The 13,242-nt window shown below is 43.0% G+C and overlaps 1 protein-coding gene across 1 annotated transcript; it reads right to left on the bottom strand.

The window, feature by feature from the left end:
- Positions 1-1,596: 1,596 nt before the first annotated feature.
- tspearb (thrombospondin-type laminin G domain and EAR repeats b) lies at positions 1,597-11,105 on the bottom strand. The gene is made up of 11 exons (XM_027005645.3): positions 10,764-11,105; positions 10,121-10,347; positions 9,932-10,022; positions 9,242-9,398; positions 7,927-8,058; positions 7,552-7,784; positions 6,127-6,316; positions 5,072-5,304; positions 3,594-3,772; positions 3,395-3,496; positions 1,597-2,459 (listed from the first exon to the last, which is right to left on the bottom strand). The coding sequence occupies exons 1-11, from the start codon at positions 11,007-11,009 to the stop codon at positions 2,306-2,308; spliced, it is 1,944 nt and encodes a 647-aa protein (XP_026861446.3). The 5' UTR covers positions 11,010-11,105; the 3' UTR covers positions 1,597-2,305.
- Between the last annotated feature and the right edge of the window lie 2,137 nt (positions 11,106-13,242).

The raw sequence follows: 13,242 nt of genomic DNA, 5'->3' as shown, positions 1-13,242 counted from the left end.
AATGAACTTGAGTTTGGCTGCAAATCATTTTAAAATTTGACCAGTGTAAACGCAGTAACTTATTATTACATCACATATTTTACCAGCAAGGGGACATGATAGGCATAAAAAATCAAAATCTAATTCATTTTATAGCACCTTTTACAACAGATGTTGTCACAAATCACATTTACAAATGTCCAAGTCCAAGCCTCCAGTGAGCAATTCAAGAGCAACAGTGGCACGGAAACAATGTTGATACATACTTGATAGAAACATACATGATATAAGCATACATGGTCTGATACATACATGATATAAACACACATGGTCTGATACATACATGATATAAATATACATGGTCTGATACATGCATGATATACACATACGTGGTTTGTGCCTTGCCTGTTATTAGAGTCCTGATATGACATCGCAATCCCAGTATATACTGTGAGTCCTGATATGACATCATAATCCCAGTATATACTATGAGTCCTAATATGACATCATAATCCCAGTATATACTTAGAACCAAAGTCATTCGCTGTAATTATGCATCAGTTCTGACCTTTCAGTTTGACTGGTGGAGCAGCATTACAATGTTACTGACATTCATGATAACAGGAGGGGGTTTTTCACACAAAATATGTACAATCCCACTAACGTGTTGCTGAATAATGACTATCCCGATCCTGTGTGTCCTGTTGCTTTAATATGCTGTCATAATTAAATAGCTGTGTTATAAACAACACTGACATCATTCCAGCATGCACATTTTGGGTGCACTGGCAAGAATACTTCAGTTTAAATGTTGCAGTAGGGCAAGGAGGTCCAGGATCACAGGTCCCTGCTGCACCAACGCATCAGAACCCTAGAACAGATCCTCTACCAGGACCAAAACATTGGGCTTCTTTGGACTGCACCACAGTGCCTGAACCTCAGACCAATTTAGGGTGTCATGGGTTAGTCCTTGGCAGTGAGTTTGTTCTCAACACTCTGCCACACAAATACACCACACACACACTACCACCTCCACCATCACCCACCTCCACCAGCACCACCGCTCCTTTTAAACTTTTAAAAATGTAGAGAGATCAATTATTAATCGCTGCCACCTACATTTAAAGGTAACACAATTAAAGTGAATGTACTTTAATCATAAAGCACTTTAATCACAAAGCACTTTAATCACTAACTTCCTCTGTCTTAAATGTAAATATCTAACCTTAGAAAAAGTTTTGAGGGTGACAGGTTTAAAGATAAACTCACTCACTTTCTAAACTGGTTTCAGCTAAATGTCTGCAAACGCATTCCTTGTCAAATTATTCAGAAGCAGGAAGTCTTGACTGCTGTTTAACCAAAGTACTTTATAGGGTTGGTGTAGAATTCATTAAATTCCTCTGCCAGGAAAAATGATTGAGAGCATCTAGTTTATCAGATGAAATGTTTTTCCTCAACGTCTCCAAAAGGTAAAATAATTTGAGAAATAAACAAATAAGAATAACAATAGACACAAAAACAAAAATAATTATAACAGAGAAGTAAAATGAGGCTTCATTCATCCTGTTTTTTACTAGATATTCTTTATTCTGTGATGGGTTCCACAAACCAGTCAAGGAACCAGTAGCTTATGACAGCTCAGAGTCACATTACAAAGGGAACATAAAACTCTGACTACACTAGTAATATTATAGAGGGGAACTCACACAAACCATATCAAAGACTTGAAAATAAATTATAATTATACAAAGAAATGTCTTTTTCACTTTAAAATAGTGTACACATTAAAATACACATTAATACACATTAAACACTAAAGAAAACATTACCCATTATCAGTGTCATAAAGGGCCAGACATGTCTGAATACTTAGAATATTTAAAGAATAAATGCTTTTGTTGTTTATGGAGTTTCACTTAATTGCTTAACCTGATAGCTGCCAATATAATGTTTAACAGTACATATATAACCACACACATTAATGAGAATATGATTAACAGCAGTTACTGCTAAATGATGTGCAAATGTATCCCTGCTTGGAGCATTTATAGAAACAATAGATTATAATTATATAAACTAGCATTTCATTGGACTGTATTGTTATTCTTAATTCAATACTTTACACTTTATGATAAATGTAGAAATGTATTTGTTTTTCAAACTGTCCTATTCTTTCCTCAGCTGAGATTCGACACAAGACAGGGAAGCGTATGCTAGGGACAGCCTGTGTTTTTGTGCCTTAACAGCAGAGGTTTGGGTTGTGGTGTTTGTATGTTGTTTACAGGTAGTTAAATGAGGCCTGTGTAGTGTCAGTGTTTCAGTGCCACTAGTAGGTCTTCAGTTTGAGGACTTTGGAGAAGGCTGTTCTAGCACTGGAGGACACGAGGTAGGAACTGTCTGCTGAACGGAAGAACTCCCAATCTCTGCAGCCGTTAGTACGCACGCTGTGAACAGGGACAAATCTTTCATAGCCCTGCCATCTGCAAACACACACACATACACACACGCATGCACGCACACACACACATACACACACACACATACACACACACACGCACACACACACACGCACACACACACAGGCACACACGCATGCACGCACACACACATAAACATACACACACACGCACACACAGGCACACACACACACACGCACACACACACAGGCACACACACACAGGCACACACACATGCACGCACACACACATACACATACACACACACACACACGCACACACACACAGGCACACACGCATGCACACACACACACACATACACACACGCACACACAGGCACACACACACAAGCACGCACGCACACACACACATACACACACACACACACGCACACACACACAGGCACACACGCATGCACGCACACACACATAAACATACACACACACAGGCAAACACACACGCACACACACACAGGCACACACGCATGCACGCACACACACATACACATACACACACACACACACGCACACACACACAGGCACACACGCATGCACGCACACACACACATACACACACATACACACACACACGCATACACGCACACACACATACACACACACACACAGACACGCACACACAGGCACACACACACACACACGCACGCGCACACAGGCACACACACACACACATACACACACACACACATACACACACACACACGCACAGACTCATTATACATGACTTACTCATATGAGGGCATTTTGGAACTTGGCTTAACTGTTTCCTTGCTCCAGACAGAATAAACCAGGGTAATAGAATGACAAGGTTAGAAAACCAGGGTCATTATATACTGCTGAGAGATAAAGGATATCATATGTATAGGAGACATTAAGTTAAACATTAAGATTTGTTGTTTGTTTCTTTGTTGTCACATGACCAAAGGGGCTCAAAGACTTCACCTGTACACAACACTGTTCAGTGAATAGGACTTCCCATCATAGGAGTTGGCTACCACCAAGAATTTATCATCACCCACAGTGAAAAACTCCCAGTCCAGAGCACTGGCAAAGGCAAAGATGAAAAAACAGTGTTAATGCACAGTGTTAGTGAAGTGTAGAGAACAGTCTTGAAGGGCATGGTAAGCTAGCTTCACTCTACCTGCTCGTTGTGATGTCCTGGAATTTCACAAACCTCTGAGAGGTGATATTGAGTTCATAGATAGTGGAGTTGATGGTGTAGAGAACCGAACCTGCATCGTCCAGCTGCTGACTGTTAGCTACAGCCAGGAAGACTCTGCCCCCGATCTGGAACATCTCCCAGTCTACTGCCCCAAAGGTCTGGTAACACACTCACAGCAGTCAGAGATATTCTCACTCAACTGATAAAGTGCCTTGGAAAAGCACAGTGTGTTAGGATAACATGTTTCTGCCCAACAGAATTAATCACAAGGAAATCTTGTATTATCAGAAATAGCAACCTTGGAAAACCCCTCTGAACCATGACTCATAAGCCTGCAAGGATTGTGATGTTTCAGCTGACATGAACACGTGCTAACTGGTTTCACCTGTACTCTTTAATAGTAGTTATACCTTTCACAAATTAAAGGGTGTAGTTGTGTTTCAACACATGCCCACTCCACTGTTCGGGGAAGACCTATTCATGGAAACCCTACAATACGTGCTATATGGAGGCCTGGATCATTACCTGCTTATAATGCAGTTATGTAGGTGCTGAATTTTATCAGCTTTTTCATGAAACCTAAAAAATTGCATTAGGGTTAGTTAATTGGGTGTATTTAACCTGGATACAACAAAAACTACACATGATATTGCTAATGGTAAAACCCAGAAAAATGTTTAAATACATACATGTTTAAATACCTTTTTTCTTTTTGAGGTTCTGAGTTGTTTTGAATATATGTGATACTAATATTAATATTTGAGTTTCCACATTAACCTGAATATGACAGTTTCACTGTGGTCATTAAATGTTATGAAGGGAAATAAACGTTCTTTCCGCTAATGTCTGTATCCTCTGTGTTTATATCCTGGTGTTATGAGTGTGTGAAGGGTATAATATGTGTCCTTGCCAGGGGGAGAATCTGTCCCCTGATTCACCCCACCCATAAGACTTGTCATAATGGTTCCTTTGAATTTCATGTCTGGGGGGTTTTATTAAGCTTTCCCCCACCTTTAAGACCTGTTCTAATCATCCCATAGCACATTCTGTGATATTCATTTATTGTTGTGTTATAGAAATTACAAACAATAAACTCTTTGAAGCTTCCCAAACCCCTGTCATGTATGTCTTCTGAGGAAACCCTGGGTCATGTTGAAACTTTTCATCATGATTTTATGGACTTTTCCAAGTTTGAATGTTGGTTACTAGATTAAACTAGTAGACTATTACAAAAAGAGGCCCGGAATTCACTATTTTGCTCACCAAAATTGTTAGATAATGATGTTACAATCAAATTAAAGTTAATGTAAATTAATGTAAAAGTACAAAATCAAAAACTAAAATAACTGATTACACAAAAAGGGGAAATGGCTGATATATGGGGTTTTGTTGCAAGGGATTGGTGTGGAAATCCAACTCCACTTTCTCTCTGACATTCTCTGTGGCAGATGAGTTACCGTAATGAGCTGGAGTGTCTGAAAGGACCCTCCAGTCCAGATGTAGATGGCGGAGTTGATGTCTGTGGACTTTCCATTAAAGGTGTTAGCGACCACCAGGAAGTAGTATGGCCCGATAGTGAAGAATTCCCAGTCATATGCTCCGGATGTGGCGATGGTCTGATTCACTTCAAACATCTTGGTGTTTGGGTTCCACTTGTAGATCACACTGTCAATATTGTGGTTCATTTCCCCTTAAAAATACATAAATAAATAAATAAAAGTGTGTGTGTGTGTGTGTGTGTGCGCGCGCGCGTGTGTGTGTGTGTGTGTGTGTGTGTGTGTGTGTGTGTGTGGTAATAATAATAAATGTAATAAATATTTTTAAAAGAATTATAGTAGTAATAATAGTAATAGTAGTATATTAGTCTTTATATAAAGTCTCAGAATATGATAGGACATACCCTCCCCTGACACCAGGAGACCTCCTCTGTAACTGAACTAACAGAGATGGTCCTCTCCTAACTGTCATTACTGACTCCCTACTGTTGGATGGCTTGTTTACACTCAGGCATCTGTGTGGACAGCCCAGGATTCTGTCAGTGCTGCAGCTGGTGCAGGTGTTAGGGCCCCTTCTGGGCCTTTCATGTTCACACACGCACACACGCACACACAAACGCACACGCACACACAAACACACACACACACACACACACACACACACACACAGCAGCCCAGAGGACCTGATGAATGGCATAGCACTCGCTGAAGAGTGAGGTGATTTCACTTTTGCCTTTTCATAAGGCAAAAGGAGAGTCAGAGACATCGTTTGTGCTCAGAACAGGTGATGCGCAGGACAAAGCTGTTTGGTGCTCATTCAATGCGCGTTCAGTTTGTGGTAAATGCATTTGGGTCAGCAGTCTCCTAAAATTAATTAAAGACTTTTGTACGAGAGCAAAACTACACTTCATATGCACTACATGCTACGTCAGTGATGGGAGATACACAACACAAAGCCAGTGTAAAGAGAGCACGTGAGTGGGCCAGTGTAAAGAGAGCACGTGAGTGGGCCTCACCTTGCCTGTGATTGGCCACTGCGAGGAAGGCCTCATGGTGGATATGGAAGGCTTCCCAGTCACGAGCGCTGTAGGTGTGCAGCATCTGGTAGGCCACAAACCTCAGCTTACGCTCACTCCACTTATAGATGACGGAGAACTCCCGCTCACCAGGGCTGGCTGCTCTGGAGTTGGCAACAACCAGGAAGCTCTAGCACAGCAGAACACTGGCAGTTACACATGGGACAGGACACTATTACACACAGGCCTGGAATAGAATATATTTACACACGGGCCTGGAACAGGACACAATTACACATGGGCCAGGAACAGGATACAATTATACACGAGCCTGGAACGGGACACAATTACACAGGGCCTGCAACAGGATACAATGGACACAGGCCTGAAACAGGACACAATTACACACTTGGCCTGGAATAGGACTCATTCACATGGGTTTTACACATGCTTTGTTTTTTAGTGTAGCACTATCACTGATGACAGTTTGAGGATACACGGAGCTCCTGTGTTCAGTAAGGTCAAAGTTAAGGTTAGAGTACTTCTACTTCCTCCAGATCTGAGTTCCTATCCACCTGTAGATGACGGCTGAGGAAGGGTGTTTGGTGAAGGGTGTTTAGTGAAGGGTGTATGGTGAAGGGTGTTTAATGAAGGATGTTTAGTGAAGGGTGTTTATTTAAGGGTGTTTAGTGAAGGGTGTTTGGTGAAGGGTGTTTAGTAAAAGGTGTTTAGTGAAGGGTGTTTGACGAAGGGTGTTTAGTGAAGGTGTTTAGTGAAGGGTGTTTAGTGGAGGTTGTTTATTGAAAGGTGGTTATTGAAGGTGTGTAATGGAGGTTGTTTAGTGAAGGGTGTTTAGTGAAAGGTGTTCAGTGAAGGTGTTTAGTGGTGGGAGTTTAATGGAGGGTGTCTGATGACAATTGTTAATACCCATAGTTGCCCTTATGCTTCCCTCCTCTTTTTTGCTTTAATTGGACATCTCATCTGCAGTCTAAAGTCTCAGGTACATGAAGGTTTACTGCCTCTGCCAGCAGCTGTGATATAAATCCTGTTACCAGGTGATGTGAGGCTTGTAGACCAGCGCACCCTCCATTCAACATCACACAACATTCCCCCCTCTGCTTTTACTCATGTGATTTATGACAATAAATAAAGTTTCTCCCTTTGCTGCTGAATAAATCACATCAAACAGCATCTCCCAACAGCTGGATCTGTGAGGAGCAGAGGAGCAGAGGGCTTGTGTTTTATCTACAGCACATCAAACCTGCACCAACCTCATCAGAGCGTGTATAATAGGAAGTATATGACAGATGCTGTGTTGTTGTTTCACCGTTTCTCACCCTGTTTATCTCTCCCTGTTTCTCTCTCCCTGTTTCTCTCTCCCTGTTGATCTCCCACTGTACAGTCAGATGAAAGGAGGACACAAACCTTGTTGCCCACCGTAAAGAACTTCCAGGCCTGCGCGTTGTATGTTCTGATGTTCTGGTACTGCTCAAACCTGCCGTTGGTCCACCTGTAGATGGCCGATCCAAGGCTGGAGTCACGGTTGGCTGTAGCAATGAAAATACCCTGAAACGGGATGTGGAACACCTCGACGTCGAACGTCTCGGAGCTGGTGAAGACGTCCTGGTGATCCTCCAGGTAGTCCAGCCTTTCTTTCTCTGTGGAGAATGTACCTGTTACACAGAGACAGTGTGTGTATGTGTGTGTGTGTGCGCACATGTGCGTGTCTGTGTGTGTGTGCGCGAGTGTGTGTCTGTGGGTGTGTGTGTGTGTATGTGTGTGTGTGTAGGAGATGCTGACCATGCAGCACAGTGATCCACATGATGCCATCACAGAGGTACAGAGCTCTCTGCAGGGGGCTCAACCACAGCTGACCCTCCTCTGTGCTACCACAGATGGGGGGCGTCCGCAGTGAAATCCGCACCTCAGCCTCTAGAAACGGGGGAACAGGAGGGAGCAAGGGAGGGAGAGAGAGAGGGAGGATGGAGAAGGAGAAAATAAATCCTTTTAATCCTCACCTTTGAGCTACTGGTGACAGCAGGTCTGCTGTGATGAAAGTAATAGTAGAATATTGACCTCCTGCTGGGGTTAAGGTTAGAGTTAGGGTTACCCCTGCTCATGACCCTGCTGGCCAAATGTCAGTGCCTTAGCATTCATCCAGAAAATTTTGATGTGAAAATGTTCTGCATGAATTTTACAAATTATATTTATCTGTTCAAAGTCCCAAAGTCTCAAACTTCACCAATAAGAACCACTTAGAAGAGCCGCAGAAGTGTTTCTGCTTGCCGCTAGACTGCTGGGTGTCACTGAAAGAGAGCACAAACCTCCAGACACAGTAATCTCTGCAGCCCCACACAGGTCTAAACCACTCAGTCTGTTGGAATTATTGTGTTTGGAATCTCTGAGTGGCTGCAGCAAAATAATGAGATCTTGACTCTGGGTTTGTACCTGATGTAACACCCCTCCCCTTGCCATCACCGTAACACCCCTCCCCTCCCCATCACCGTAACACCCCTCCCCTCGCCATCACTGTAACATCCCTCCCCTCGCCATAACACATAAGAAAAATGAAGCAAGGGTAGCAACCCCTCTGATTTTAATGTGTAACAAATATGCTACATGTGTTTAGTGTGTTACGTGTGTTACGTGTGTTACATGTGTTCAATGTGTTAAATGTGTTCAGTGTGTTACATGTGCTACATGTGTTCAGTTTGTTATGTGGTACATGTGTTCAGAGTGTTACATGTGCTATGTGTGTTCAGTGTGTTACATGTGCTACATGTGTTCAGTGTGTTACATGTGTTTAGTGTGTTACATGTGATACATGTGTTCACTGTGTTACATGTGTTTAGTGTGTTACATGTGTTCAGTGTGTTATATGTACTACATGTGTTCAGTGTGTTACATGCGCTGCTTGTGTTCAGTGTGTTACATGCGCTACTTGTGTTCAATGTGTTAGATGTGCTACGTGTTCAGTTTGCTACATGTGTTACATGTGTTCAATGTGTTACATGTACTACATGTATTCAGTGTGTTATGTGTGTTCATTGTGTTACATGTGTTTCATGTTTTAAGACAGCACCTTGTGTCTAGAATTTTGAGTCCAAATTATTACCGTAGGGGTAAAGGGGAAGCTGATTGGCAGGTGGTTTGATTGATAGGTATAACAGAACCTGTGGGACCAGGAGCACAGACAGTCTTGGGTCAGAGGCAGGGCAGAGTCGTGTTGAAGCGTCAGAACCAGGCCACAGAACCAGTTGTCTCATCAGACCCTACAAACCAGAGACAGAAGAGCAAATGTGATGTCACAATAACATACATACACGGTTAGTAAATACAATACACATATTAAAAATTAGTTAAAGTTTGAAAATGTCATCTGTGTGCAAGGCAGTACATTTGTAAAACTCTGAGTTCTGGCTGCACATGTAGCAACTGGATCCTTTCCAGTGGAAATGTTTAAGCAGATGGAACTACATTTGTACTGTTGACACAAACACATTTTTTGAAAGTCTGAGCCAAGATGGCTACACATTATGTAACAAAACATAAGGTCACAGTAACAAAACTCATTTAAATCATACATAACCCTAACCCTAACCCTAACCCTAACTTTAACCCTAACTCTAACCCTAACCCTAACCCTAACTCTAACCCTAACACTAACTTTAACACTTACTTTAACCATAACCCTAACCCTAACTTTAACCATAACTTTAACCCTAACCCTAACACTGACCCTAACTCTATCCCTAGCCCTAACACTAACTTTAACCCTAACCCTAACCCTAACATTAACCCTTACAGAGAACAAACCGTTCCATCTTCTTCTGCTGCCTATGAAGAATGTGGAGCCTTTAGTGTCTAAATCCTCAGGAAAAGGTTTCTCCATCTGCCTGGGTTTAAAGGATAAACATAAAACAGAATAAATGTCTGAACTCAAACACCAGACAGACGAAACCATCACTCTAGTCCAGTTGTAGGAACAACTTACAGCTCGAGGGGAGCGTTGCAGTCCAGGGTGAGTATGGCATAGCGTCCTGTCACTGCCAGGACCAGCGTATGCCAGTGACCATCTGCCACACCCACGGCCCTGAACGTCACCCGCCTGGTGGTGCCCTGCGTCTGCTGCAGGAAGTGGAGTTTGTCGTAGGACAGTCGCATGCCTACCAAAAGCTGATCTGACTTGCCTCGGAGGAGAGTGAAGATATACTCATCCTTCTGCACACACTCAAACACACACTCAGATTAGCACTCTAGCACAGACAGGCAGTCTTCTGCACACACACGTCTGGCATGAACGAAGTTCTATTTATAACACATACAACTTTTACATTCAATCACATTCTGGTGAGAAGCAGCAACCAATCATACACAGCATACTCACAACAAGAAACCTCAACCACTGACACACACACACAGAGAGCGTACTCTGAACTAGAAAACTCTAGGGTGCAGGGAGGAGCATGCAGACACACACAATCACACACACTACACAGCTTTATTAGGGTAGCCATGACTGGCCAGTCAGACACACACAAAATCAGTCAAACAAACAGTTCTCAATTGTGAGAGAGAATCTTTCTTGCTCTACGTATGTGTGTGTGTGTGTGTGTGTGTGTGTGTCATTCTCTCACATTACGGAGCAATCGTGGAATCTTCAGGGTAAGAACGATGGAAAATTCGGCAGGGAAGGAGTGGCAGTGGGTGAAGAGCTGAGCTGCTGGGAAGCTCAGCCTGTTTGGAGGGCCGGCAAACGCCACGCCCCGGGAGCCCTGGGACTGCACCATCCGCACGCGCCCCTGCACTCCCCCTCCAGCCGGAAGGACCCGTTGCAGGAGATCAAGTGGCAGCAGATCTGTGGAACAAATACACCCAAACATTCTCTTAATAAGGGTCTTACATAAAATTTTCCCTTAAGGTATACACTCCCATACGCCACTAACGAGGGAGGAACCGACAGGATCAACCTCATACTCACACTGTATCACACTATATCACTTTGTATCACGCTGTATCACACTGTATCACTCTCACTCTTCAAGGCACATGAATGTAGTGCATGCACACTATCATACTGATAAATAACTAAGTCAAATGCAGAAAATGTCTGTCTGATCTGTTTACTTGAGCAGAGGTTTCAGGTTCAAAGGGCAAGACTTTTGCTTTGTTTTGATTCACCTCAGAAATCAAAGAGAGGCAATGCAGACGAGACTTTATAGATCAGATTTCAAAAGGTGAAAGAGCCCGGATACGCTACAGATCTTTTAGATCATTTTAGAAAGAAAACATTACTTTTCAAACGGCACTTTTCAAAACACTTCCTGTTCTTATAACCCCACAGAGCAGCTTTGAGGCCTGGTCCTCCTTAAAACACACGCATGATGGTATACGCAAGTCATATGAGAACGAAAAAGACATTTTCAAAATACTTAAGTAATGTCAAAGGTGAGGAAAAACTTCTAGTGAGTGCAAAATTAAAGGATTAGTTTAGAGGAAACGGTGTACACATGTAGCATAAGTACATGCTCAAGACAATTTAAACCATATCACATATCTCCCAGTATCAGGAAAGAGTGAGACTGATTCAAACATGAACTAGTTACAGCGCTGACACAATCCACAGCAGGTTGGGGCTCTGACTCCTCTCTGATCACTGCTCTCTGATCACAATCTCACTCCCCTCTGATCACACTCTCACTCCTCTGTCTACTTGCATGTGCAGACCCATAAAGACCTACAGAGGCCCCACAGAGACCCATGGACACTGAACAGAGACCTACAAACTCTCCATGAAGACTAACAGAGACCTACACAGACCTACATTCTCTCAATGAAGACTCACAGAGACCTACACAGACCTACAGACTCTCCATGAAGACTAACAGAGACCTACACAGACCTACAGACTCTCCATGAAGACTAACAGAGACGTACACAGACTGACAGATGCCTGGAAGCTGTAGTCGAGCCTGGGCAGATGCCTCTCTGTGTCTAAAGACATCCAACAGGAGGGTCGATCAGTGCAGCTGCCCTGACTCTGTCATTAGCAGTGGAAGGTGAGGGGGAGGCACGCCCCCTGCTGGTGGGTGGCTACATCACTATGGACATCACAGTTCAGATAGACATGCTGGCTGTTTTGAACTGCAGTGTGGATGTGTGTATTGCTCGCTTTTCAGCAGTAAAATAAGTGCAAACTCTGAAACTCAAAGGGTTCAGGACTGACGTCACTAGGGTTTAGGGAACAAGATGGTCTGTCACTCAGACACCCAGAGGGTGGCAAGCTGTATGTGTTGTTTAAACAAGGCTGTACATAACTGCTCTCAGGTGAAGACACTTTTGTGACACCAGAGCCCCAAACGTTTGATCACAGCACCTGGATACCAATCTAATCTCCACTTTATCTACACAGGAAGGCACTGGCTGGGAGAGAGAGGGATGGATGACTCCATCTCCTACGGTCTTGTCTTCAGAAGTGAGATCCATTCTTTACTGAGATCGATTCAGCTGCAGTTGCCTTACTTATGAATGAACAGAAGACAAGCAGCACTTTCCTCCTTCGCTACCTTCAGTCATCTGACTGAGAAAACCATCATTAGTGAGCTTAAACACTTTACTGAACTTGAAGCATATAATTCCTCAGCATTTTAATATGAAATCTGCAGTAAGTAGAAAGCATTACAAGAATGGGTTATCGTGTCTTTGACAGTTAACATGACAAGGGCAAGTAAGAATGAGCACTAAAAAGGATATTTGTGAAGCTGTATCCTGTAACATTATGGTTTATTGAAATAACATGCCTTGCTATTGTCATTTGCTTCTTGTTGGTAATGAATGATTTAAACAGAATTACAGATTTGGAAAAACAGACATGAGGATTTACCTGTTAGGTGAGAGGTTTACCTGTGTTGGGTGAGAGGTTTACCTGTGTTGGGTGACAGGCATATCTGTGTTAGGTGAGAGGTACACCTGTGTTGGGTGAGAGGTATATCTGTGTTGTATCTGTCTTGGATGAGAGGCATACCTGTGTTGGTTGACAGGTTTATCCGTGTCAGGTGAAAGGTGTATCTGTGTAGTATCTGTGTTAGGTGAGAGGTTTACCTGTGTTAGGTAAGA

The sequence above is a fragment of the Electrophorus electricus genome, chromosome 4 (genome assembly GCF_041902795.1).
Source record: "Electrophorus electricus isolate QZ-2024a chromosome 4, ASM4190279v1, whole genome shotgun sequence".
NCBI classification, from domain to species: domain Eukaryota; kingdom Metazoa; phylum Chordata; class Actinopteri; order Gymnotiformes; family Gymnotidae; genus Electrophorus; species Electrophorus electricus.
This window is presented reverse-complemented; position numbering and strand designations above follow the sequence as displayed.